General features: G+C 44.0%; 1 protein-coding gene across 6 annotated transcripts in view; it reads right to left on the bottom strand.

Annotated features, from left to right (window-relative positions):
• The window catches only part of CYFIP2 (cytoplasmic FMR1 interacting protein 2), a 123,983-nt gene that overhangs the window by 23,273 nt on the left and 76,059 nt on the right, over positions 1 to 24,651 (bottom strand). For all 6 annotated transcript variants that reach the window (XM_038534920.1, XM_038534922.1, XM_038534923.1 and 3 more), the window contains 3 exons: positions 15,295 to 15,438; positions 13,885 to 13,975; positions 12,640 to 12,770 (listed from right to left, as the gene is read on the bottom strand). In XM_038534920.1, coding sequence (XP_038390848.1) covers positions 12,640 to 12,770; positions 13,885 to 13,975; positions 15,295 to 15,438 — 366 coding nt within the window. The remainder of the gene's footprint in view (positions 1 to 12,639; positions 12,771 to 13,884; positions 13,976 to 15,294; positions 15,439 to 24,651) is intronic.

Consider the following 24,651-nt stretch of genomic DNA (forward strand, 5'->3'; position numbering starts at 1 on the left):
CAACATATTCAGGCTCAGCAGGATTGATTTTTAATGTCTGCCTTGGGCTAGCATAGGGACAATGGCACTTAAGTCACAAATTTGTTATTCTTGACCTCTAAAAACCACCACCAGCACCACCACCACCAGTTACTTATGTGTGTTAACTGACCTGATATTTGTCATTTTCTTTTGGAAATGCATCAAATACTTAATTTAGGCGAGGACTGTCCCCTGAAACTATTAATTTGGCAGATATTCCTCGGGCTTTACTAAGATACAATTGACATGTTAATACCATGTAACTTTAAGGTGTACAATGTGATGATTTCTTAAAAAGGTTTTATTTATTTCAGCGAGAGAGTGACAGCAAGAGCAGGAGGAGGATGAAGGGGAGGGTATAGGGGAGGGAAGGGGAAGAAGCAGGCTCCCACTGAGCAGGGAGCCTGATGTGAAACTTGATCCCAGGACCCTGGGATCCTGACCTGAGCTGGAGGCAGATGCCTGACTGATGGAGTCACCCAGGCGCCCTTGTGATGATTTGATGGTTGTGAAATGGTTACCACCACGTAAGTTGGTGAACACATCTTTCACCATCTTTCACAATTACCATTTTTGTTGTGGTTGTGGTGGGGTGATCATTTAAGATCTACTTCCTCAATGGCTTTCAAGTTTACAGCACAGTATTGTTAACTCTTGTCACCATGCCTGGACCTTACACCACAGCGGGTATGTTTTTAAAGTTGTTACTCTAGCCCCTTTCTTTTTGTTGCTCAAGTATTTACGCTCATTTTTGGAAAAAAAGAAAAAAGAAAAATGCAGATGCATTTTATTTTAAGGAAGAAATTTATAATCCCACCACCTGGGGGGTCATCACTGATAACCTTTTGGGGTTTATCCTGCCAGGTTCTTCTACACGTATAACATTTAAGTATGTATTTTAAAATAGTGGGGTATAAAACACCTACTCTTTTGTAATCTCTTTTCATCACTTAGCATATACTATCAACATCTTCCTATGTGCAGTACAGAGTTTCTCATTTAATGTGTGTCTCTGTCTTTGTTTTGGCCTGGAGGAGTCTTGTTTTCCCCACATCCTTTCCTGAGTGACCATCTTACTTACTCATATTATTTGATAAATGATTACCCACTAAACTACTGGCTCTCACAGCATTATCTTTTTCAAACGCATCTCAGCAGACTTTGTATTTTAGTGAGGCTTTTTTTTAAAGATTTTATTTATTCATGAGAGACACAGAGAGAGAGGCAGAGACATAAGCAGAGGGAGAAGCTTCTCCTTAGGGAGCCCAATATGGGACTTGAGCCCCGGACCTGGGATTGCGCCCTGAGCTGAAGGCAGATGCCACCCAGGCGTCTCCAGTGAAGCTTTTAAAGATCAGATAACAACAACAACAACAAAAAATAAAGATCAGATAACATTTCAAATCAAAAGTCTCTAACAGGAGGATTTCAAACACTGTTGGAAATGGGAAGAGATGCTTTGGTTTGGGGGTGGTGGTGAGAGTCTTCCTGGTACCCCTTGAATTATAACACCAAGGAAGTAAATGTCAATAGGCATTACGGTAGAAACCAAGGAGGTAGGATTTGGCTATACCCTGACGAAGACCTCCCGTGTACCTTGGTTTCCTTATTTGTACACTGACCTTCTGGGTCTGATGTGGCTAAACTGTACACAAGGGAGAGGGTATATAATAAGAGATGAATGAGGTTGGAGGAAGAGTCATGGCTGAATTTTCTGGGCCCCTGCGTCAAAGCTGGGGGCTAGAACTTAAGTACAATGAGAAGCCATCTGTCAGTTTTAACCAGGAAAGTAACATGATCTGATTTATAATTGTCTGAAAGTGCTTTTGCTGCTAAATGGAAAATCAGCTCTGCCATTTTATTCCCCAATGCTTTAAAATTCCATCCTCGACAAGAAGGGTAAGGCAGTGACCCTCAAATAAGCTGGGTCTTAGACATTCCTCTTAAATTGCACACAGGGAGAAAGCATTATTGCTTTCTTTTCTCTAAAGGACCCTGAAGTAGAGGGAAAGCCTCCCCACCATGGCCTATAGGAAGAGGCCAGCTGACAGTGGCATTCTGGGAATTCTCTTAGGGCCACTCACAAATCCCATATGGTCTCTTTCTAATTTGGATTGGACAGCTTTCCCGACTTCATCTGCCTTTCCATGATTCTACACTGGTATTTCCTACTTATAAATCAAATAGATGGGTAGCATGAGAGTCGTGGCTGAGTTCAGCACTAGCAGATGCCTCTATAAATTAAAAAAAATGAGGTCAGAAGTAGCTCCTAAGCATACGTTATCAAGAATAAATCTCACCAACTAGCAGAACTAGCTGGAAAAAACAAAAAGCCTCATAACTTTTCTTCCTCCTTACACACTGTGACCTTGTCTGCTTAGTGATCTATTTTCTTCTTAACTTTCCAGATCCCATAATGAAGTTTCCTTTCTCCCATCTTGTGAAAAATACTGAACATATAAAATATTAGAAAGAACAATGCACATCCTTATACTCCTGACATAGTCACAAAAACCCTTTCTTATACCATTTCTGCCTTGATTCCAAATGTTTTACTGAATCGCTGAAGGCAAGTTGAAGTCATTGCATTACTCAGCTTTAAATACTTCAGCATGCAACTCCTAAACCCAAGATTATCCTCCTATGTGACCTCAGTATTATGACTGCCTACATTAAAAAATTTTTTTAATATCATTTAAGATACAGTTGATACTAAAATGTCCTTAGTTGCCTCTAAAACGTTCCTCTTATAGCCTTTTTTTTGGAACCAGCATTCAACTATAATGATTTTTCTAAAGTGTGAAAAAAGCATGATTGTTCTACACAAAAGGACTTCCATGAATTTCTTGTTCGGGACCTGCTTTGTGCTTCTGCTTCTGCATGGGGTTCTCTCTGGCAGGAACGTGAGAGTGACCAGTGCGATTAGGTCACTTTTGCACTTATCAAGTGCCACACTAATGCCTGTTACTCCTACTGCTTAGGACAACTACTGACACCTCATGGTTATGAGAGCAATGATCATTAGATGATTAATAAGAACCAAAACCTACTATGAAATTGCCCTATCAACAGAGCAAGTAAAAGTGAAGAGGTTTTGGAATCAGGACACAAAAATCTTTTATTTTAAGGGACCCTCATAAAAATTCTTCAAGGGAGGAGTATTTTATTTTTTGTATTAGCTTCAGTTTTAAGATTTTCCTTTGCTATGTTACTTAAAACTCCTGGACCATGAGGGATTTTTTTTTTCCTTTTCAGTTTTTTTGGGGAAGTACTTTTAACTACTGATTTAAGTTTTCTTTTAAATTTTTTTTATTTTTTAAGTAAACTCTTTGTCCAACATGAGGCTTGAACTCACGACCCTGAGATCAAAAGTCGCATGCTCCAATGACTGAGCCAGCTAGAAACCCCTGACCATGAGGGAGTTCCATCAAATACCACAAAACTTCACGTTCTCAACTCACTCAGCCTGAGGCTAACTGAGGACTTGGTTTCTCTTGTGTAATAGATACCATACAGATTCAGGATACACATTTAGGAAAAACAGTGTCAATGTGATCCTACACAGATCGGATTCACATTCAACAGCATTAAACATTACCTTTAGGCTCCATGTCTGGGTGGAAAAACTATGTATTAGTTTTGGCCCATCACCTAAAGGGAATCGTGAAACTAAACTCAAAACAGTATTTTCCTAACATTCTAAGTTTTGAGGCAACCAAAAAACAGTAACACTAACACTAATATTTTATGTTTTTGTCCTTGTCAAGTGAGGGTGCAGAAATGAGCTGGGAACTGGAGGCTCTCAGAAAACTCTGGTTTTCTGGTGGGAAGAGTGTGTGTGTGTTTGGGGGTGGGGTACAGGGCCTAACCAGAGCCCAGCATTCTAAACATTCCCTTATATGGATACGCATAGATGGCTTGTGAAGTGTTTCCTGCATGCTGATGTTAAGCCCCAAAGATCAGGGCCTGTGAAGCAGGCAACAAATTAGGCTTCCCACAGCCAGCTCTGTACAGCAAATATGAGCTACAGCTTCCACCCCTGGTCTGGGATTCCAGGTGCAGTGGAAAGCTCAACTGTGATATATTCCATCTGCTCCTGTTCCGTGGGGCCCTCACTTCCAGGAGCTCTTTGTAAACCTGGCCAAATACATCAGTAACCTTATCTGGTTCTGTGTATCTGCGTGTGTGTGTGGTCTTTTCCCCGCCAATCTCCGCCTCACTTGAATAATGCTGTATATTACCATGTCTCACCTCTGCTCTTTCCGCTCCCCTCTGAATTGTCAAGGGGAAAAATAATTCTTACTCTGGATCAGAATCATGTCTGGTCAGCTGGGAAAGATCTACAGCCAAGAAACAGGCTTAGAACGTAGCTCAGCCCCCTCCCCTTGGAGCACATCAATGTCTTCCAAGGCTGGCACTTCCTAAAAGGTGGGAATTGGGGATGCAGGGAAATGATATTTAACAACAGTGAGTCACGGTGAGGAAGTTATTTCCTTCTCAGTTTCTGACAACTTTAGTGAGAAAGTCTCCATTTGGATCCAACACATCTTATCACCTCTCTAACATTTGCTAATCTCCATTTTTAACAGAGAGAGCAGCCCTTACACTCAATGGCCTGTGCTGGTAGCAGCTGGAATTACATGAGTTTGGTTAATTTTAATTGAATTTGTTTTTTTGGTTGCTTTCTAATGATGGCAAGAGTTAATGATTTTTTTTTTAATGGAAGTTTCCTTTTAAAATAAATTTAAGTTAAAAAGTCAATTTAAATACAACTGTTTTATAAACAAGAGGACTAGTGGTCTGTAGATATGGCAAGAATCAATTATGACAACACTTCAATGAGTAATCTCTGGAAATGCTGGCTAAGAAGATGTAGATCAGGGGTTCTCCACCCTGGCTGTACCCTGGAATCGAGTGTGGAGCTTCTGGCCTGGCATTTTAGCCAGGGCCTCCTTGGAGCAGGATGAAGGACAGACACGGGATATTTAAAGAGCTTTCTGAGCAACTGTACTAAGCAGCTGCAGGTGGGACCACTACACCACCTCCAGGATGTTTGCAGATGTCCATTTTCCAACAACATGCAGGAGAGCAAGCTGCACTGTGACTCCTGAGCCCTCAGCTTCCAGACATCCTATCCAATGGGGTATCCTCATAGAAAAGTCATTAGTGCAGAACTGGATGACTGAGGCTCTGATCTCTTGGCAATTACTGGCAAGGTTAATGAAACAAACACGGCATGTTTCAAGGATTGGGGTGGCTTTGGATGAAGGTAATTGACAGTCTCTGCCTCAAATGGAATGGTGCTATCTTGAAAGACTTTGGGGTATAAACAGGGATGTTTCTACTTGTCATCTAGAATTGAGCTAAATGTCCCTCCCCTCATCATTTAGGCCATAAAGAGACTTGTGTTAGGTGCAGAGGATACAAAAATGACCCTCATGCAGAAATCTGTCCTATCATCCCCTCCTCCCTATTTCCACTGTTTTTTTTTTTTTTTTTTTTTTTTTTTAATTTTTATTTATTTGTGATAGTCACAGAGAGAGAGAGAGAGAATGAGGCAGAGACACAGGCAGAGGGAGAAGCAGGCTCCATGCACCGGGAGCCTGACGTGGGATTCGATCCCGGGTCTCCAGGATTGCGCCCTGGGCCAAAGGCAGGCGCCAAACCGCTGCGCCACCCAGGGATCCCTATTTCCACTGTTTTATACCCGTATCACTCTGTGGTTGTGGATCTTGGCTGGTGGTCTCCAAACTTTTTGGACCACACGCTTTTCATCAATACAATTTTGAGCAAACATCCCAGTTGACATGTATTTACTTGATCAACTCTGGATAGCTATAATTTAACAGTGTGTTAATATACAAGACGGCTTAGTTTCTTTCTTAATTTTTAAGTAAAGAGTTAAAAGCTATGAGATCATCCTGCCTACCCCCTGGACAGCTAACCTTCTATGCTGCAGACTGAAGGTGTTGACTGTGAAGGGTGCCATTAGGGAAGGGATCATGTCCAATGGCCTCTGAGTCCTGGAGTCCCACACACCGCCTGGCCCATGGGGGTATGTCTACAGAAGCTGTGATCCTCATCTGTCAGACCATGTTTGCTAGGTACCTGACATGGTGATGAAGCTAGCAGGTTTGTTTTTCAGATTGGGACATATGTAAAAGAATGTAAAATACTTAAACACTATAAAGCCTTGGGTACCTGGGTGGCAAAGTCAGTTGAGTGTTTGACTCATGGTTTTGGCTCAGGTTGTGATCTCATAGGTCATGAGATCGAGCCCCTAGTTGGGCTCTGCATTCAGCAGGGAGTCAGCATGAGATTCTCTCTCCCTCTCCCTCTTCCCTCCCTCCCACTCTCACTCTCTTTCTCTCTCAAATTAATAAATCTTAAAAACAAAAACAAAAAATAAACTATAAAACCATGTAGAGGACAGGGATTACTGTGAGTTGAGGTGACTCCTTTCCACAAAGCCTGGCTCATTGTTCACTTATTGCACCATTGGGCTCTGAGTCTGGGTTGGAAGATACACTGTTTGCAGATGGGCCAAGAGGTACTGCTTAGTTGTGCCTGGGTGTAGGATGTACCTCCTGAGTAGCTAGAGGGATGTTTTGTCAGGGTGATGGGAAAAATTACCCTAAATCAAGGATAGGTGGGAATATGGAGCAAAGGTCTGAGATGGACACTAAAGGGTGGGCTTTTGCTTCTTTACTTCCCATGCATCAAGATGGTCTACATTTGTTAAATGTGTGAATACTTCCTTTTAAGGAAAAGGAAGCAAAAATATTTATTGCACTAAAGCCAAACAATAATTTAGAGTGTAAAATAAAAAATGGGAGACCCCTATCTCCTGCTCCCATCACATCCCACACAGGTAACCACTCTTCCTATCTCGGTGAATGTTACTTTTATAACCAAAGTAAAAATCTATGAAAAAATTATTAATATGCTGGAACATAAAGACATCTGCAAGGATATCCTTTGGAATGTGAACAGTGGCTATCTTAGCGTGGCAATGTGGTTTTTGTTTTCTTTTTTCTGTGTTTCTGGGTTTTCTAGCCATGACTTTCTTTCAGTTATGCAATAAGAAAAACAAAATTAAAGGAAAGGACTATAAAATGGAAGCAGGAGATAGAAGGGTCAGACGTGGAGCTGGAACTAAAACAAAAACAAAAACCAACAACGCAATTTGCAAGGCTCTGTAGAGCAGCCCTCTGTCCCTGAGTATGCTAACTCTAAGGATATTGGGTTCTCACCCCAACTCCCGCACTAGCTGTAACCCTGGGAAAGTCATCTCCCTCTAGGGGCCTTGGCTTCCTAGCTGCAAAATGTGGGATTGCACTAGATCAGTGGTTCTCAACAGGGGGAGGTTTTGTCCTCTACAGGAATAATAGGCAGTATCTGAAGACTTTTTTGGTTGTCACAACTGGGGATGGTGCTACTAACATCTAGAGAGAAGGTAGAGTCCAGGGGTGCTGCTCAACATCTTACAATGCACAGGACAGGTCCCGAGAGTAAAGGGTTATCTGGCCCAAACTGCCAGCAGTGCCAAGGTGGTGAAAGCTGCCCTGGATGGCATTTGGTTCTGTGCATTTAGACCCGGACTCTCCTCGCCTCCTGTACGAGAAGCGATGGTTTCATGGCTGCCCAGACTCTGACTGTGGCCCACCCAACTCTAAGGAGGACAGGAGAAATAAACAACAGGGGCCAGGGCAGGGAACACTCTAAAGTCCTGGATGGAAGGTCCTGCCATAAAAGGCAGACAGGCAGACAGACAAGGCTGTCTTCCTCCCAGGGATGGGCCCTCGCTCGTTCACATGAACAAACAGGGCCCTCTTCTGGTGTATGTCGGCATAACGAACAATGGGCTGATGGTTCCAAAACTATGCAAAATTTGAGCAAAAACTTGGCGACTGTGGAGTATTTCCCTGATGACAATTTTATGATTTCTCAGGGTAGGAGATGCTAGAGGAAATACTAGTTGTTAATAAGAGAATTTCCTTTAAAAAACATAACAGAACTTATAAATAGATACCTGACAAATGCTGATTCATTTCAGACTAGACTCAACAAATATTTAAGAGGCTACCACGTCTAGACCCTTTGTGTGCACGCTTGATCAGTGACGCACACAGCCCCACCACCGCAGAGTGGGGAGAAGAAGGTCTCTTCCCTGGGACAACCAGGGAAGAAAGGAAACTGGATTTCTACCTCCCACTAGATACACACAGCAATTCCAAGTGGAGAACAGACTTAAAGGTCTGTTAAGCCTCAAAATGCTAAACTGTAAAACACTTAGAAGATAACACATCTTCATGACTTTAGATAGGAAAGTTATTTTTTTTTTAAAAGTTATTTTTTTAAACAAGCTACAAAAGCACCAACCACAGATAGGGAAAGAATGATAAATATATCAAGTCTCAAGAACTTCTGTTTATCAAAACACACACAACGGAAATATACTGATGATTCATGTATCCACAATATATCAATAATATGTATGGATAAATAAGGAAAAGATGACCGGATTTTAAAACAGGCAAAAATATCAAACAGCCTTTCACAAAAGAGGCTGTCCAAATGGCAGTGCCGTCTGGAAAGGGGCCCAGCATCCGTGGTCATCATGGAAATCAAAACGATAACGAGAGATCATGACGCATCCACCAGAATGGCTATGATGGAAAAGACAGACAAAGACAGTGTTCATGAGGATGTGAAGAAATGAAAACTCTTCTACACTGCTGAATGAGTGAACAAATTGGCACAATCACTTTGTAAAACTGTTCGGTATTATCTATCCACACACTGACTGAGCCATTTTACCACACGGTAAGTAAATCTAATAAAAATGAGAGCATAGATCCACCAAAAGAAATGTATAAGAACATTCATGGCATCTTCATTCATAATAGCATCACTCTGTAAACACCCACCCACAGTAACATGAATGATTCAATTAATCCATACAGGGCGATACTGCATATTCCATGTATTACTCTATTTACGTTAGACCTTAATTAAAAACACCAAGCAAACAACCTGATTGACAGATATAGAGGTTCCTATACTAACACGCACCTTGAATTTTGAGAAGTATTTGCAAGCACCTAACCTAAAGAGAATAAAAAAAAAATACCTTTGAAAAGGTAATCAATCTTTTCAATTTATATTCCCTCTACCTACGAATTAATGATCTATTAATAATCTCAGTTTTAAAACAAAAAGGCAAGTCACAGAAGGATAGGTATTTGTAGCAAAAATTGCAATACGGAACCTACAACGAGGAACTCTGCAAATCTATTAGAGAAAGACAACACGAGATAAATGGGCAGAAGACTTCTTATTTGTACTTTCCAGTTTTTCTGTTATTATTAATCTATAATTATTATGTCCTACTATTTTTTGAATTAATTTTCAGTTCAAACATAATGCATGAAAATACTTTCCCTGCAAAATATTAGACATTCCAGATAAAATGAAAGCCCCTGTCGACCCCCGATACCTAGAGAAAATGAACTTTCTGGTATCCTTGGTATCCTTTTTTTCCCCCTAGATCTTTGTTTTCAATACAGTGTTATTTTTGTGGGTTTTATTTTTAGTTTATTTTATACATATGGCATCATTATGTGTTTTGTCCTGCAATTTGTTCTTTTTTCACTTAGTAATCTTTCAACATTTTCTATGTGGGTATATACAAAGCTACTCGAGCATCTTGTCCTTTCTCACTGCTTCAGAGTCCTCCATAAGAACAGATGTAGCACTGTTTAAATAGTCCATCCTCTGTGGATGGCCATTAAAGCCCCTCCATTCATTCCTTCCTTCTTCCCTTACTTTCTTTTTTTGCTATTAGTGCCCCGCTTTAATTAGAATGGTCTAGATGTCATGCCTCATTCTAACTCAAAAAGCATCGTCTTGGCTTGTGGATCTCCCCAGTTGTCAACTGAAACCATGGTACACAGCTTTGTGGAGCCCTGCTCCTCGCTATGTTGGCCTCTGCTGGGACTGGAATCAGTGCTGAGAACCCCTGCTCTCCTTCTTCCACCTTTGCTGTTGATGGGCTGTGAGTCCTCCCGAGAGGACCCTCTCTGGTTCCCGTTTCCTCATGCGTGAAGAGAGGGAGCAGGAACATAAACCATTAAGGCCTCTGTCAGCGCTGAAGGTCTTTGGTCCTAAGCATCCTCTTGTCTTCACTGATATATGCAAGTGACCACCCTGGCAGGTGTGCCTGGGAAAAAAATTTTCCTTTCCTTGTAGCCCCCTCAATAAATAGTCCACTTCTTGGGGTTTGTGCAGGAGAAGCTTAACTGGTGCTCTCAGCTCTTGGGTTACAGCTCCTTATGAAAGAAGGTGCTCACAGGAGACACGCAGGCACCAAGATTTCTGGGGCCAACCCTCCCCCACCTCTACTCGTTCCGGTGCCCCTGGAGCCTCTCCTCATATCCTGCAGCCTTGAACAGAGCAGTGTTTCCTACCCATCTTGTTCCTGTGACTTCGGAAGGCTAAGTTGCCATGGCAACTCAGGCCACTGAACCATGTTCAAAACCTGTTACCATAAAGAGGAACACTTAGCTGTCTCGAGAGTCTATTTAAAGGGGAACAGAGAGGCAATTACTCCTTATGGAGGGAAAGCGAAACTGTGTGCATTTCTGAGCCTTTCCATGGGGGCAGGGTCTGAGAGAGCAGATGGGACATGTCCCTCGTAGAGGTGGGGACCGTGGGCAGGCAGTAAACCTGCTCACTCATACAGACAACGAGAAGCAGGACTCTCTGGGGTTCTTATTCTGAGCATCTCCTCTTGCTTCACCTCCTCCCCTCTCCATGTGCCTCTTGCCTCCAGGATGACCCCTGGCCTGCGCAGCTGCACATAGCCTCAGTCTGCTTACGGTTAGTGCCTCTCCCAAGGCTGAAAGGGTCTTTCACAGAAGTCAAATCCAACCCCTTTACTCTCCACCTCAGGAAACTCCAAAGGCTACCTGTCCAGCATGCGGCTAACCTGCCCAGGACTGCGCCTACCCACCTAGGACCCTGGCTACCTGCCCAGGATGGGGCTACCTGCCCAGGACCACAGCTACCTGCTGCTCCCTCCTCAGCTACTAGCTTGTTCCCTTTGCCTTTCTGCTCCAGCTCATTCCAGGGTTCTTTCCCCTTGTTTGTTTTTTTAAAAGATTTTATTCATTCATGAGAGACACAGAGAGAGAGGCAGAGAGACAGGCAGAGGGAGAAGCAGGCTCCATGCAGGGAGCCCGATGTGGGACTCAATCCCAGAACCTCGGGATCATGCCCTGAGCCAAAGGCAGACGCTCAACCACTGAGCCACCCAGGTGTCCCATTCTTTCCCTTTCTTAAAGACATCCAGTTCCACTATCTCCAAAATCAGCTTGTCCCTCCCGACACTCATCACTCTATCCTATTTTCCTTTTTATTCATTTACAGCACGTACCGCCCTCCATATGCCCAGTCTTTGCTTGTTTACTTCTCCAGTCATCTGCCTCTCTGGAGTAAGAATGGTAATAATTTGTCTCCCTTACCCGAGGCCATTCACCCATAACCTAGAGCTGCAGTAGTCAACAGGTGGGTGCTCAATCCCCTCGTGCTGGATGAGTTCATGGATGCTGAAAGTTCTTCCCACTGCTTCCTGAGGATTATGCCTCTCCCTATCCTTCTAGTGCTCCTCTGCTCCCCTGCACAGTTAACCCATGGCTGGAGGGCTGTGGAACCCCCACATGGAGGGGAAAAGGCAGCAGAGAGCACTGGGGAGAACGAGGGGAAGGCAGCCTCTGGGACTTAGGCAGGAGGGAGGTGAGGCCAGATGAGCGGTCGGGCAGCTAAAGGGTGCGCTGGGTCTGTGTGGGCCTGGGAGGTGGCAAGCCTCTACCCATCATGATAACCATGACCAGTTATTTAGTTTTTTACTGTATGTGCTTTCCAAGCTTTGCCTCCTTTCAGCCTCTAAACTACCCTGTGGGTTAGAATGGCTGCTTCATAATAAATGAAGAGAGCACTGTATGCTCTTCCCTCACCCTGGACTGTCACTCCTGGTTCTTCACCAGATCAATCCCTGGTCATTCTCCCAGTCACCTCCTCAGGGAAGTCCTCCCTCTCCCCCAGCACCACACTAGGTACTGTTTAATGTTCCCACGAAACCATGCATGCCCCCCTTATAGCACTTGCTGTAACGTAAACACAGCATTTCTGTGTAAATACTTATTCAATATAAATCTCCCTGCTACTTACTGTCCAGGACCTGAGGCTGGGACTGGCCACGGCTACGTCCCCCAGTGCAGTGCCTGGCCTGTGGCGGCCAAGCAGTTATTGTGTAATGAATGGATAGAATACTAAGCTTCGATGGGTGGCCAAGATCCTGCAGCTAGTGAAGGTGGGGCTGGGACAGGAACCCAGGCCCTGGCTTTAGACAGAATGCCTGTGTTCCTCCCAGGGTTCAAATGGTCGGAGCTGTTGAAGGCAGAATGGAGATGCAGTGCGTGCCCAGTGCTGGAAGAGCACGAGTCTGTGCTGCAGGGCCTCTGGGCAGGATGCAGTAGAAGGGCCTCAAGTATCTGGCTGGGGCAGGGGTCCCTTCCAGCCTGGAGATGCTCCAATTGCTTTGGGCTCACGACTCACCAGAGCTTGCTCTATGAGCAGGCAAAACAGGATGGCATTGCCCACCTCCCTCAGGCTCTGGAACACGTCTGTCTTGAGCTCTGCATACTCAATGATGTCCTTCAGCTGGTGGTGAAAGAACTCCAGGATTCCTGGGGGATGAAGGCAGAGTTAGTGGGGAAACTAACCCTGCTCAGCCGGGATTATGGGAAGTACTGACTGAGCAACAGTCCCAGATCTGAGCGGGAGAGTAAAAAACCAAGCCCACATCTCTCTCTATGTGGGCCAGGGGTGAGAGTTCTTTCAGGGCTCAGTACTACAGAAAGCTCAGGAGGCTGGCCAAATCTTTTTTTGGAATAAAACAAACATATACAAATACAGTATCCCTGGATCTCTCCTAGTCCCTCCAAAAAGTTGTCTGAAATCTTGATAATGCCAGGAATGAACATTTATAAGCATTAGGCATTGTGCTAAGCACTTTTCTACAGCTTTTCACTGAATACTCATAACAATATCATGAACTGGGCACTATTACTCTTATTTTCAGATAAGGCTCAGAGAGGGTAAGTGGCATGCCCACAATCACACAGCTAGAAAGTGGGCAGCTGGGATTGAAAACCAGAGCTTTTGAGTGCAAGCCCCTTTTCTTCTGACTCACACACACTCAACACCTGACAGCTTGATTTTTAGGAAAAAACACCAGGTTCCAAACTCAACTCATAGCCTCCATCTTTTCCCATTCTTCAGTCCCCAGATTCAGTCTCTGAACCATTCATTCTTAGGGAAGGAAAGAATGATTTCTCTGCCCAGAGGCAGAGTGGCAAAAACTCCTGTTTCCTGATTCACCTTGGAAATGTCAATTATACCACCACCTGCAACGCCTTATACTACCGCCTCCCACAAATGGGCAGAGGGAGGAAGGGACCCTAGAGGTGCTAAGTTAGAAAAGACATTTACAAGCAACCTCACAAATGCTCTCGCAACTGCTATCTTCCCTAGCTCCCCAGTAGGCCTGTGAGGCATTCCAGCATGCATCCTTTGCCTTCCCTGGGCAAAATGGTACTATTGCCCAGAGGGATTAAAAATGGGTCAAGGCTACCTAGCTCGCAGTGGAGGTAGGACACAGACCCAGTGCTGGGCCAGCTTGTTGGCATGTTAGGGAAGCCAACATTCCTGGGGAGATGGTGGGGCCCTGCCGCCCACCATGGGATGGGCCTAGATTATCTTCTTATCACCACCCTCTGCCTCCTGGGCCCCACTGCCCACCTGGAGAACCGTATTCATGTCGGGGTAAGCGGCATATCTTGGGCATCACCTCGATCAGTGTTTTCACGTACTGGAGAATGGTTCCTTGGAGCTGACAAAAGAAAAGAGCAGCATGATTGAACGATCCACCATTGCTATATATGTACATCTCTGGACTAAATAATGGGCTACTGAGGTACACAGGGTTCTGCTGCAGCCTGTGGGCAAGTGTCATAGATTGAATGTTTGTGCCCCCTCCCAATTCATATACTGAACCCCCCCCCCCACAATGTGCTGGTGTGGAGATGGGGCCTCTGGGAGGTAATTACATCATGAGAATAGAGCCTCCTGATGGGATTCCTGCCCTTGCAAGAAGAGACAAGAGAGGTGAGGACACAGGGAGAAGGCAGGCATCTGTACCCCCCATCCACTCCATGCTGGCACTGTGATCTTGGACTGTCAGCTTCCAGGACTATGAAAAAATCAACATTTGTTGCTGAAGCCAGTATGTGGTATTTTGTTATAGCAGCCTGAGCTGCATGAGACAGTGAGGCATTGTTCCTTGGGAGGAGAGTAGGTCCCCTTCTAAAGGTGGCGCATGGCCCCATTCTCAGAAAAATACAGATACAGAAAAATGGGCCTTTATGAGACAGAAAGGGAGCTGTCTCAGTAGCACTCCAGGCTGTACAGACTTTCAGAAGGGCAATTTCTAGGCATGGGGTCTTTCCAGGGGCTGAGCTGCTTCCATAAGATCCAGGACTGAAATGTCATGGGCCAAGGGGCTGTGGAGACTGAGACACATTAGCCAAATTTAAACACAGAAAATACATAGCACGTTTATCCCTCCTGTGTCCGAGGCAGACACCCATAATCCATTACATTACTTCAGAGGCCTGGAGTTAGCAGGTGAATGCTGTTTCCTATTTCTGGCAAGGTTATTCATTATTTCATTTACTTCTTTTTTGTCAACTCCACATTTCAGGAAAATCTGGTTTAAATGTTTCAGCTTTGCTTCAGCAGTGTCATGGAGAACTAAATAAAGGTTCAGATGATCATACTTGGGATGAATATAGAATTCTCTTGAGGCCAGTGCAGTATTTGCAAGTGTTGAGCAGTAAACCCCAAGGGAAGAAGCATGGTGATTGATTAGAGATGTCTGCCGTGAGCACAGGGTAGGGAAATGGTGGCACATATGTCATGGATTTGTGATGCTCTAATTAGAAAACACTGCACGGGAGGAGAGTATGAACAGTAATTAGTAGGCCCTAAAGGTAAAAAAATGAGAGGCAAAGCCCCAAGATCAGAAGTACACAGAAATGTTACAGAGCTTTAGGTAGGAGGAACCCAGGCATAAGGGCCCAGGATTTCTAGGGTGATTCCTCTGCACAGAGCTCAAGGCATGACCCAGGCCTCACTGAGGCCCTTCCTTACCAAGCTCTTGACAATCTTCAGCAGTTCCTCCATGACCACTGCGATGCCCTGGTAACCCAGGAGTCTGCAGATGGTCTTGAAGTGGGGGGGCCCCACAAAGTTCCTATAGGAGCTGTAGATGTGGCTGTAGGCAATGTTGAGAGGCTGGAAAACAGAGGTTGTGGCAAAATAAGAAACAGGGAGGTAAGTGGGTGCTGGCATGAGTCCTGCTGGGGGACAAAAGCCTGGTATCTGTAATCTCTCACTGGGAACCCCTGTGAATATGTTTGCAAGAAGACGGTCACTGAGAGAGGTGTGGCCAGTGACCGCAGGATGGCCCGAAAGCCACTCCATGAACAGCAGTTCCCCAGCAGAAGAGGAGAAAGAGCTTCCAGGCAAGTATCTTTTTTACAGGCACTCCTGCCACCCACAAAACAGGACTTTGACAAATTGAGGCATGGGGTAGTGGTAAAACAGATGATTCTGTTTTTTCTAGAGACATCTTTGTTACTAGAAACTGGCTGGAAGAACCATGTGGGAACTCAGTAGCTGACTTAATACTGTCTCCTACTGTTCCTTGTCTCCATTTATTACAGGGCAGGGTCCCAAGAACGCACAGGCCTGGGAGTCAGGAGACCTGTGCTGAGTGCATGCGAATCACCAATGCTCTTCTGAGCCTCAGTTTCTTCATCTATGAAATGAGGGTGTTGGATTAAATCAGGGGTTTCATAACCTTTCAAGTAGCAGTCCAAACAAAAGGTGTCATGGAAGCTGCTATGGGAAACAGACAAGAGCAGTTGCTCCATTTGACTGCTCTTTGGGGGCCACCACCATTGTCCTCTAGACTCCATGAGACACCTTCACTGATTTCATGAAATTTGCTTAAGATATTTTTCTGTCTGGGAATACGTGACTAAAATATAGGGCCCCAATTTGGTCTCACTCAGTCAGTGAGACGGTAAAGTTATGGTTGACTTCATTTTTGAAATGCTGCTATTTATGGAAGACCTCATGCCAGGCTTTGTGAAGCCCTCCATGTGTGTACTCGTTCAATCTTCACAACAAACACATGCATACAGACAATTCCTGGCCCCATTTCGCAGATGAGGGGACTGAGGTTCAGGGTGTTAAGTAGCTTGCTCAAGGTCACACAGTCCTTAGATAACTGAGCCCTGACCTGAATCCAGAGAGGTCTGATTCCAAAGCCCACGTTCTTCCCCTCTGTATGTAATGGTGGACTTCGGAGGCTGAATTCTATTAGAAACCATATCCAGTTTTTTAGATAAGGTGTCACTTCAAAACTTAGTTCTGACTATAGTATCCTATCTGGAATTGTAAAAATCTACATGGAACATGCAAATATGTAAAGACCACAGCTGATATTTTATTAGCTGAAATTTTCTATTAGTTGGCTAATTAGAAATTCTATTAAATAGGAACTGTAATGATGCTTTTGGAGGACTGTAAGGTTCTCAACTCCCTTTGGAGCCATTGAAGGAAGACTTAATTATGTTCAGTCTAGGCTTTGCGGTAAGTATGTTCTACTATATATGAATTCTAAACTTTACGAAAAAAGCATCACATTTATAGTACTCTCTAATAACACGGATACATGAAGAACACAATTAGAGGACCCACTAATAAGAATTTGTGAGGAATCAGAATACCCCTGCATCCAGCAGGTTGAATATTAGCTCGTTTGGTAAGGTAATGCCTACATATGGTAAGGCTTGGAATGTGAGGAGCAGTACTCTGCACTCAACACTGATGGGCTGTCCCAGTAAATTCTACTTAACCTAAGGGAGGGATGTCTTTATGTAGTTACTAGAGATTTCTAAATGTTATGAGGCAGGAAAGGCTTATGTTGGGCAGGAAATATGTAAGATTGAAAACATGATGTTTGCCGAAGTCAATGTTCAAGAAATCATGGAAGTATACGTATGGATTGTTGAGTTTGATTTAGTCGATCATGAAACCAGGCTGGGCCATGTAATTTTCTGTATATGAAAGTGAACTGTTTTAGTGTCTCTGGAATAGTCCACCTATCAAACAGGGCTGGGACAGGGTGAGGTGAGGGAGATGCTCATTCTCCTAAGTGAGTGCATTTTAGCTCTGGTCCTGTTATCAAAGCCCTATTCTGTATTCTCCTGTTTTCAGTACTAGGGATGAGGAGTATACAGTAAACACCAAACAAACCATGGCTGACCCCTGGTTGGAGAAGGAGATTGATGAGAAAGGGGCAGGAGAAAATTGTCTAGGTAAGAGAAATGCCCTACTTGCTGCTTGGGTTGTTTACTACACAGCTGTATACACTTGTCAAAACTCATGAAACTGTATGTACACTTATGATCTGTGTATGTTATGGACAGAATAGTTGTATACTCTCAAAATTCATTTGTTGAAATCCTAACCCCTGTTGTGATGGTATTAAGAATGGGACCTTTGAGAGGTAATTAAAGTCATGATGATGGAATCCTCATGAATGGGATTAGTGCCCTTGTAAGAAGACAAACGAAGGCTTGTTCTTTTTTTTCCTCTACCATGTGGGATACCGCGAGAAGGCTCTCTGCAGAACATCAAGTGGGTCCATGCCAGACGCTTGATCTGCCAACACCATGGGTTCAGACTTCCCAGCCTCTAGGCAATAAATAAATGTTGTTTAAGCTACCCAATCTATGATATTCTTGTTATAGTAGCCTGAACTGATTAAGACTGCCATCTTACTGTATGTGATTATAACTCAGTATAAAAGTAAGTTAAAAAACCTACTGGGCTATACCATAGCCTAATTTACTTCCCAACATTTATTTTCAAAGATTAAAAAACAAAACCATGATTTGGATTTTCTCCTGAAAAGGGCTGCAGCTCAAGCCCGCACGGGAACAAGAGAATGATGACCTGGCTGTGCTAAGGGCATGTGACAGAGCTTACTGACTTGTAGAACTACCTTCTCATCTCCCCACCCACACCAGGCACTCTGGACTTCTTCTCTGAACCCCCAGTAAAGCTGTGAGCATTTCTCCTTCATCCATTCTCAAATATCCTATGAAAGGAATTTCTGAGCAACAGGGAGCTTTCAAATGGATATCCTTGAAGGATACAAAAGCAATCAACTACATTTTTTTTTTTTTTTTGGACGTTTTTGTCTTGCTTTGATTCTAGGGGATGGTTCTGGGGGTGGGTATACCTGAGTTTAAATCCTAGGTCCACAAATTTACTAACTAGATGATTCTGAGCAAAGTACTTAAGCTCTCTAGGCCATGGTTTCTCCTAAGATAATAATATGAACTCCAATAGGGTTGTTGGAAGTTTATTTATTTATTTATTTTTATTATTGCTATTTTAAGTAGGTTCCATGCCCAGCATGGGCATGAATTCATGACCCTGACATTAAGACCAGAGCAGAGATTAAGAGTTAGATGCTTAACCAACTGAGCCACCCAGGCGCCCCTGGCTGTTGGAAGTTTAAATGAGATAACATACATAAAACACTATGCGTGGGGCCTGGCACACTGGAAGCACTCGCTCCAATAACCACCATTAATATTACTTTGATAATTTGCTAAGTAAAGACTAAAACAATACCACTTCTTGGTCAAATGTCCCGCAGCAGCTCTGGCTACAGTCACGATTCTCTGAATGTGGAGAGGGGAGTGCACATGTTGGATACATTTTTATAAAACCCACCGTACGTCCCACGTGGGGGTGTGACAGAGGTCACAGTTGGACTAGCTGATAGAACACATCAAAAAAGCAGATTTTGCTCAATACTGATTATGTTATAAAATGGTGTCCAACATCAGACTGTGTTGGGTAGAGGCCCTCACAGCTAGAAGTGCCCCAGTGGAGGCTGAGAAACTGTTGCTAGAAGGGAGATCTCCCTGCACTCATTGGATAGATGTGCTTACTCTCCCTGCAGAGCGTTCTGCTGCAGTGCTGGCTTCCTGGGCACTTCTCCAAGGCAGTCTTAACCTTCGTTCCTACCCAAGTAGCACGTTTCCCTTCACACTCATGGCAAGTGCAAATTAAAATATGTTCAAGTAGATGGAAACTGTTCAGTAGCTTCCCCAGTTCTCGGCAGAGAAGGAGAATAATTTTGGGATTATTTTACCACACACAGCAGTGTAAAGAATTCCTCTCACAGACCGGGCAGCGCACATAAGAGGCCCCTTGTTGCCATTCCTGTATCATCAGTCTTGGATCCTGGTCTAGACCAAAAATTTAGGCCTTAGTTGATGGCCCAAGCTCAGGAAGGATCAGTGTGAAATGAGCAGAATTCAAGTCCTCCTAAGTGAATAAGCTCCCCTTACTCCCCTCACCCCCAAAATACACCACACCCATGCAAGAGGAAACACACACACACACATGCATGCTGCAAAGTGCATGCACACACACCCCCGGAGGGCACCCATCTGACCTGCTGGCTCAATAGGAGGCTGGGCCCTATTGAGAAAATGTGGGAATATGGGAGCCTGGCCATTTTCTGAGGTTTAGCAAAGAAAAACAGGAAGGCAATATGACTTAAGACATCGGAAACTTGCTACACATCTCTTATACTAAACCAATCCTGTTGACTCAGGTAACAGTCAACTGGCCTGCCTTAGAAACTAATTATGTACCCTATTTAAGATATCTCACTTAAAATCAAGCTTGTTTCAAATCACACTGCACAAAATAGCTAACTTTATGAGATCTCAATAAACAATCTGGATTCAGAAATTAGAACCATATTCTTAATGTGACATAGATGTGCATATATATATATATATATATGCGCGCACACACACACACACACACACATATATATATATATATTTTTTTTTTTTTTTTAAGGCAGGGCAGTATTTTAAGGAGAGAAAATAAAGTGAGTTTTATCTGGCAGATTCTGGGCCCTGTAATATTATTTTACGGACTTAAAAAAAACTGTGGTAATATATGCATAACATAAAAGTTACTATTTTTTATCATTTTTAAGCATTGCATATGGACTTTTAAGTCCTAAGGCCTCTACCTCTGACAGTGAACACAGCCAGCTCCTCTAAACAATGAGGCCTATTTATCTGGCAAACTGAATTTGCAAGCAATTTGCATCTCTGCTTTCTGGAATCACAATCCCTGTTTTTCAGAGATTTCAAGAGGTATTAAATGGTTCCTAATTTCCTATGTTAGTTACAATTTCTCTAATGTTCCTTGAGCAACCAGAATCCCATCAGCCCAGGGACACAAACATGGCTCCCTAATTCAAGTTGAATTCAGGCTGCAGCTCAACTCTCTGAAATCCCCTGCAAGGCAAGAGAGATTGAGAGATGAATAAAACTGCAATGCAGTCTTTGTTAGGAGAGCCTATGGGCTAAGATGGGTTAAAGGACTGATAAATCCTGAGTTACAGGTTCAAGGGCATCAGTAGGGCTTGCTGACGTTCCTGTCTGTCCCTTCTTGATATGTAGAGAGCTGTAGGCTAGGTCTCCAACATCTGGGTTCCATTTGGGCTTCTCAGCTCAGAGGTTGAAAAATCCAAGGGAATTGCTGTAGAGACCTCAAGAATTGATGCTCCTCTCTTTTGGTCTCATGAATAAAGACAAGTGGAGAAAAGGAACCAGACTTCCATTCAGCAGTATGATACCCGTACTGTAATACTCAGAGATGCTAAAATTTTTGGAAGAAACCAATGTCAACCCTTTTTAAATAACCTGTACTCATATGATGATACACAAGTGGATAATACTTCTCTGCTTGTGAATAATTCTTTCATAACTACCCAGGCATATTGGTTTTCTATGGCAGCTACAACAAATGACCACAAATCTGGTAAACCAGAAGAAATATATTCTCTCGTAGTTCTACAATCATAACCCAAAATCAGTTTGACTGAGCTAAGATCAAGGTGTCAATGAGGCCACACCTCCTCCAGAGGCCTGAGGGAAGAATGGATATTTTGCCTCTTCCAGCTTGTCAGCATTCCTGTATTGTGGCCAGCTCCCACCCATCTCCTGAGATTTGGGTTCTTCCTCTATATGTATGCAACTTCCCTCTGCCTCCCTCTTAAAAGAACACTTGTGATAACATTTAGGACCCATCCTGTTAATCTTCTCATCTCTTCGTCCTTCACTTACTCACATCTACAAAGCCCCTTTTTTTCAAATAAAGTAGTATTTCCGTGTTATAGGATTAGGACCTGATATCTCGGTGGGGGGTGGTCATTACCAATCTCCTACATCAGGTAAGGCAAGGTACAATCACCCCCATTTAGTAGAGGAGGAAGGTAAATGAAGTGAAACACAGGATGATATTTCACCATGTGTTTCACAATTGCCAAAATAACAAAATTCTTCACTACTAGTGGATCAGTAATGTTGTATAGCTGGGGAGTGGTGCCATGCAGACCTGAGAGCAGGGGTGGCCACAGCAAAGCCAGTGACACTGCTGGTGACGTTGTCAGTGGGGCTGACGCAGACTCACCTGGGCAAGCCACGGTGGGAAGTGCTGGTAGCAAGGGATGGATACAGAGGAGATGTACTCAGCTAGATGCAGCAGAGCACTGGGCCCTAGATCTTACGGATGGTGATTTCATGGAGAAAGCGTTTCAAGAGTACGATAAATTTCCCTGAGGTCAAATCATGGGGGCGTCATTTAGCTAGTGATGACCACACAAACACAAGGTCCCACCAGCAATTTCTAGAGACTAAAAAGTTACTGGGACATTACTGGCATAATTTAAGGGCTGATTTGTGTGATAACCTATGTCACCTGGAAGGCAGTTTTATGATCGATTCTATAGAACTCACTTTACTGGGATCCCTGGGTGGCTCAGCGGTTTAGTACCTGCCTTCGGCCCAAGGCCTGATCCTGGAGACCCTGGGATCAAGTCCCACATCGGGCTCCTTGCATGGAGCCTGCTTCTCCCTCTGCCTGTGTCTCTGCCTCTCTCTGTGTGTGTCTCTCATGAATAAATAAATAAAAACTTAAAAAAAAAAAACCTCACTTTACTTAGAGAATAACACATTTAAAATTTAGGCTCATAGACTAATTTCAATGACTGGACCAGTTGTGAAATGCTTTTGTTTTGTTTTGTTTTTACATTTAGTATCACCTCTAACCCTCTTGGTCAGGGGTACATGGACTCTAGACTCACGAGCAGGGAGAGGAAACAGTCACTGAATGTGCTTCTTCAGATGTATTTGATGGTTTCCCTGCTTCTGGTGGCTGCATCCAGGTGGTTGGATGTTCTCTTTGAGGTCTTTCAGTTCCTTGTCTGTTCCCGTCATTCTGGAATCCACTGAACTGTGAAGTCCTGTCTCTGCTTCTCCAGAGAAGCAGAGCAAAGGTAAGTGTTCCTGTTGACTACTGTGAACCGAGGAGGAGTAGTACATCAGGGAGGCAGTCCAGGAGTCCCAGCTCTAGGGACTACCGACCAGGAGATGGCACAGCTTGGCCAAACCTCGCTTTGTGATGATGGTCAAGTTAACTAACCCCTGTAAACCTCAGTTCCTCCTTTTGCACAATGGTAGTAAGAAGTTGACCTCAAAGACTTGTTGCCTTGATAAAGTGACAAAGCACATGTAAAATGCACCAAAACATTCTCAGTGGTTATTTCTGAGTTGTACAGGTTTGAATGTTGCCTTTGGGCTTTTCTGTATTCTTTAATTTATGTACAATGAGCATACTGTTATTATTATTATTTTTTAATAAAGCTGTTTCAAGAAAGAACAAAAAGCAAGGAAGGAAGCATCATGTAGGGTGCAAACCTTGCTCATTACAGCCCCTGGATCAAGCTACAGTCAACTCAGGAGATGGCTCTGGCCCATTGACCCTTTCTTCTAAAGAAGAGCAGCTGTTCCCAGGCCCAGCTCTTACAGAGATAGGCTCATCTCATGCCCCAACACTAGAAGACAGGGATTCCTGATACTCCCATCTTATAAGAAGGGATCTGTCAAGGCTACATAGGCAGGATTTGAACCCAGCCTTGGGTTTTAGGGCCTGCACTCTGAACAACTACCTTCTCCTGGGTGCCAGTCAGCTCTGGGACCCAGGAATGCCCCGGGAATGGCCTCAGCTTGTCCCTCTGCTGCCACCTTCAGGAACGGCACAGGGACCCTACTCTGGTTGATTTCCTCTGGCTATAATCTACTAACCATGTGAGCCAATCAGAGCCCTCCTGGGCTGCCAACTGAAGAGGCTATAAATTGGACTTAGATGGACTTGGACTTGGATGCAGGCAGGAGGGTCCTCCCTGAAGGTGGAAAAAGTATGGCTTTGGCTGAGATGTGATCTCCTGAGGGGAGTTCCCCCAGAAGATCTCATGCACTGAGGGCTGCCCTGGCTCCTCCAGGTGCAGCCAGAGGACGGTGAGAGCCCAAAAGGGGCAGGACGCATCCAGGACTGCAAGTTGGGGACTGGTTTCCACTCCTGGCTTTGTCACTAATCAGTCATATGGCCTGAGGAATGCCATCCTTCCTCTCAGGCTCTGTGAAACAGGAAGGCTTCTAGGCCCCACTCACATTCTCTCAGTGTCTCAGCTTCTCAAATAAAGAGCTTGGTGTTAAAATTGGCATCTAGAAGCATTAAAAATAAATTCCCATTTTCTGTGGCAAAGGCTTGAGTTCTATCCTGTCACTCCACAGGCCTCCTAAGTCTGGTATTTTTATTTCTCTCAAAATAACTTTTTCAAAAGGTACCTGCAAACTACCACACTAGCCTTTCTGGGGAGAGGACACTTTCATGTTCTGCAGGGAGTCGCCATTAGCACACATAACAGCAGAGTTTAGACAGGCCCCTGGGAAGACCTAATGCCATGGGAAAGCCACAGAGCAAGTGTCTAATCAAGGGACATCCTGAGACTCCAAGACTCACAGAGACCCTTGGCCAGGGGAGGGTCTGTGACTCACCAGGAAACTCTACATAACTTTTTGATTATCACTCATGTGAATCACAAGGAGACTTCCATGGGTTCACCTCAATACTTTGGCCAGGAACCAAGAAGAGAAAAAAACCTGACTTTTAAAAGCACATAATTTGTGTAAAATAATTCAGATCTAAATCTGTCTGGGCTGGAGCTGCTACAACAAATCTCCACACACTTGGTCAAGGCTTAAGATGACAGAACTTCATTCTCTTTATATTTCAGACATGCTCTGTGATTTGCCCCAGTAGAGGGATGGCAACAAATTCTTTCAAGGTTGAGGGGACCTGAAAGGGGTGGAATCTCAGAGGCAGATATACCTTTGTGGGAAATGGAAGCAGAATCAAGATTCTTCAAAGGAAAGGAACTTTGGGGATCATCCAATCCAGGAATAGTAAAAAGTTTCCATTTCTGGTGTCAACCCCAAGTGATGGATTGGTAAGCAGTTTCTTGGGATGCTTATGTTTCTGAGACCAGCT

Source organism: Canis lupus, chromosome 4 (assembly GCF_011100685.1).
Source record: "Canis lupus familiaris isolate Mischka breed German Shepherd chromosome 4, alternate assembly UU_Cfam_GSD_1.0, whole genome shotgun sequence".
In the NCBI taxonomy this organism is placed as follows: domain Eukaryota; kingdom Metazoa; phylum Chordata; class Mammalia; order Carnivora; family Canidae; genus Canis; species Canis lupus.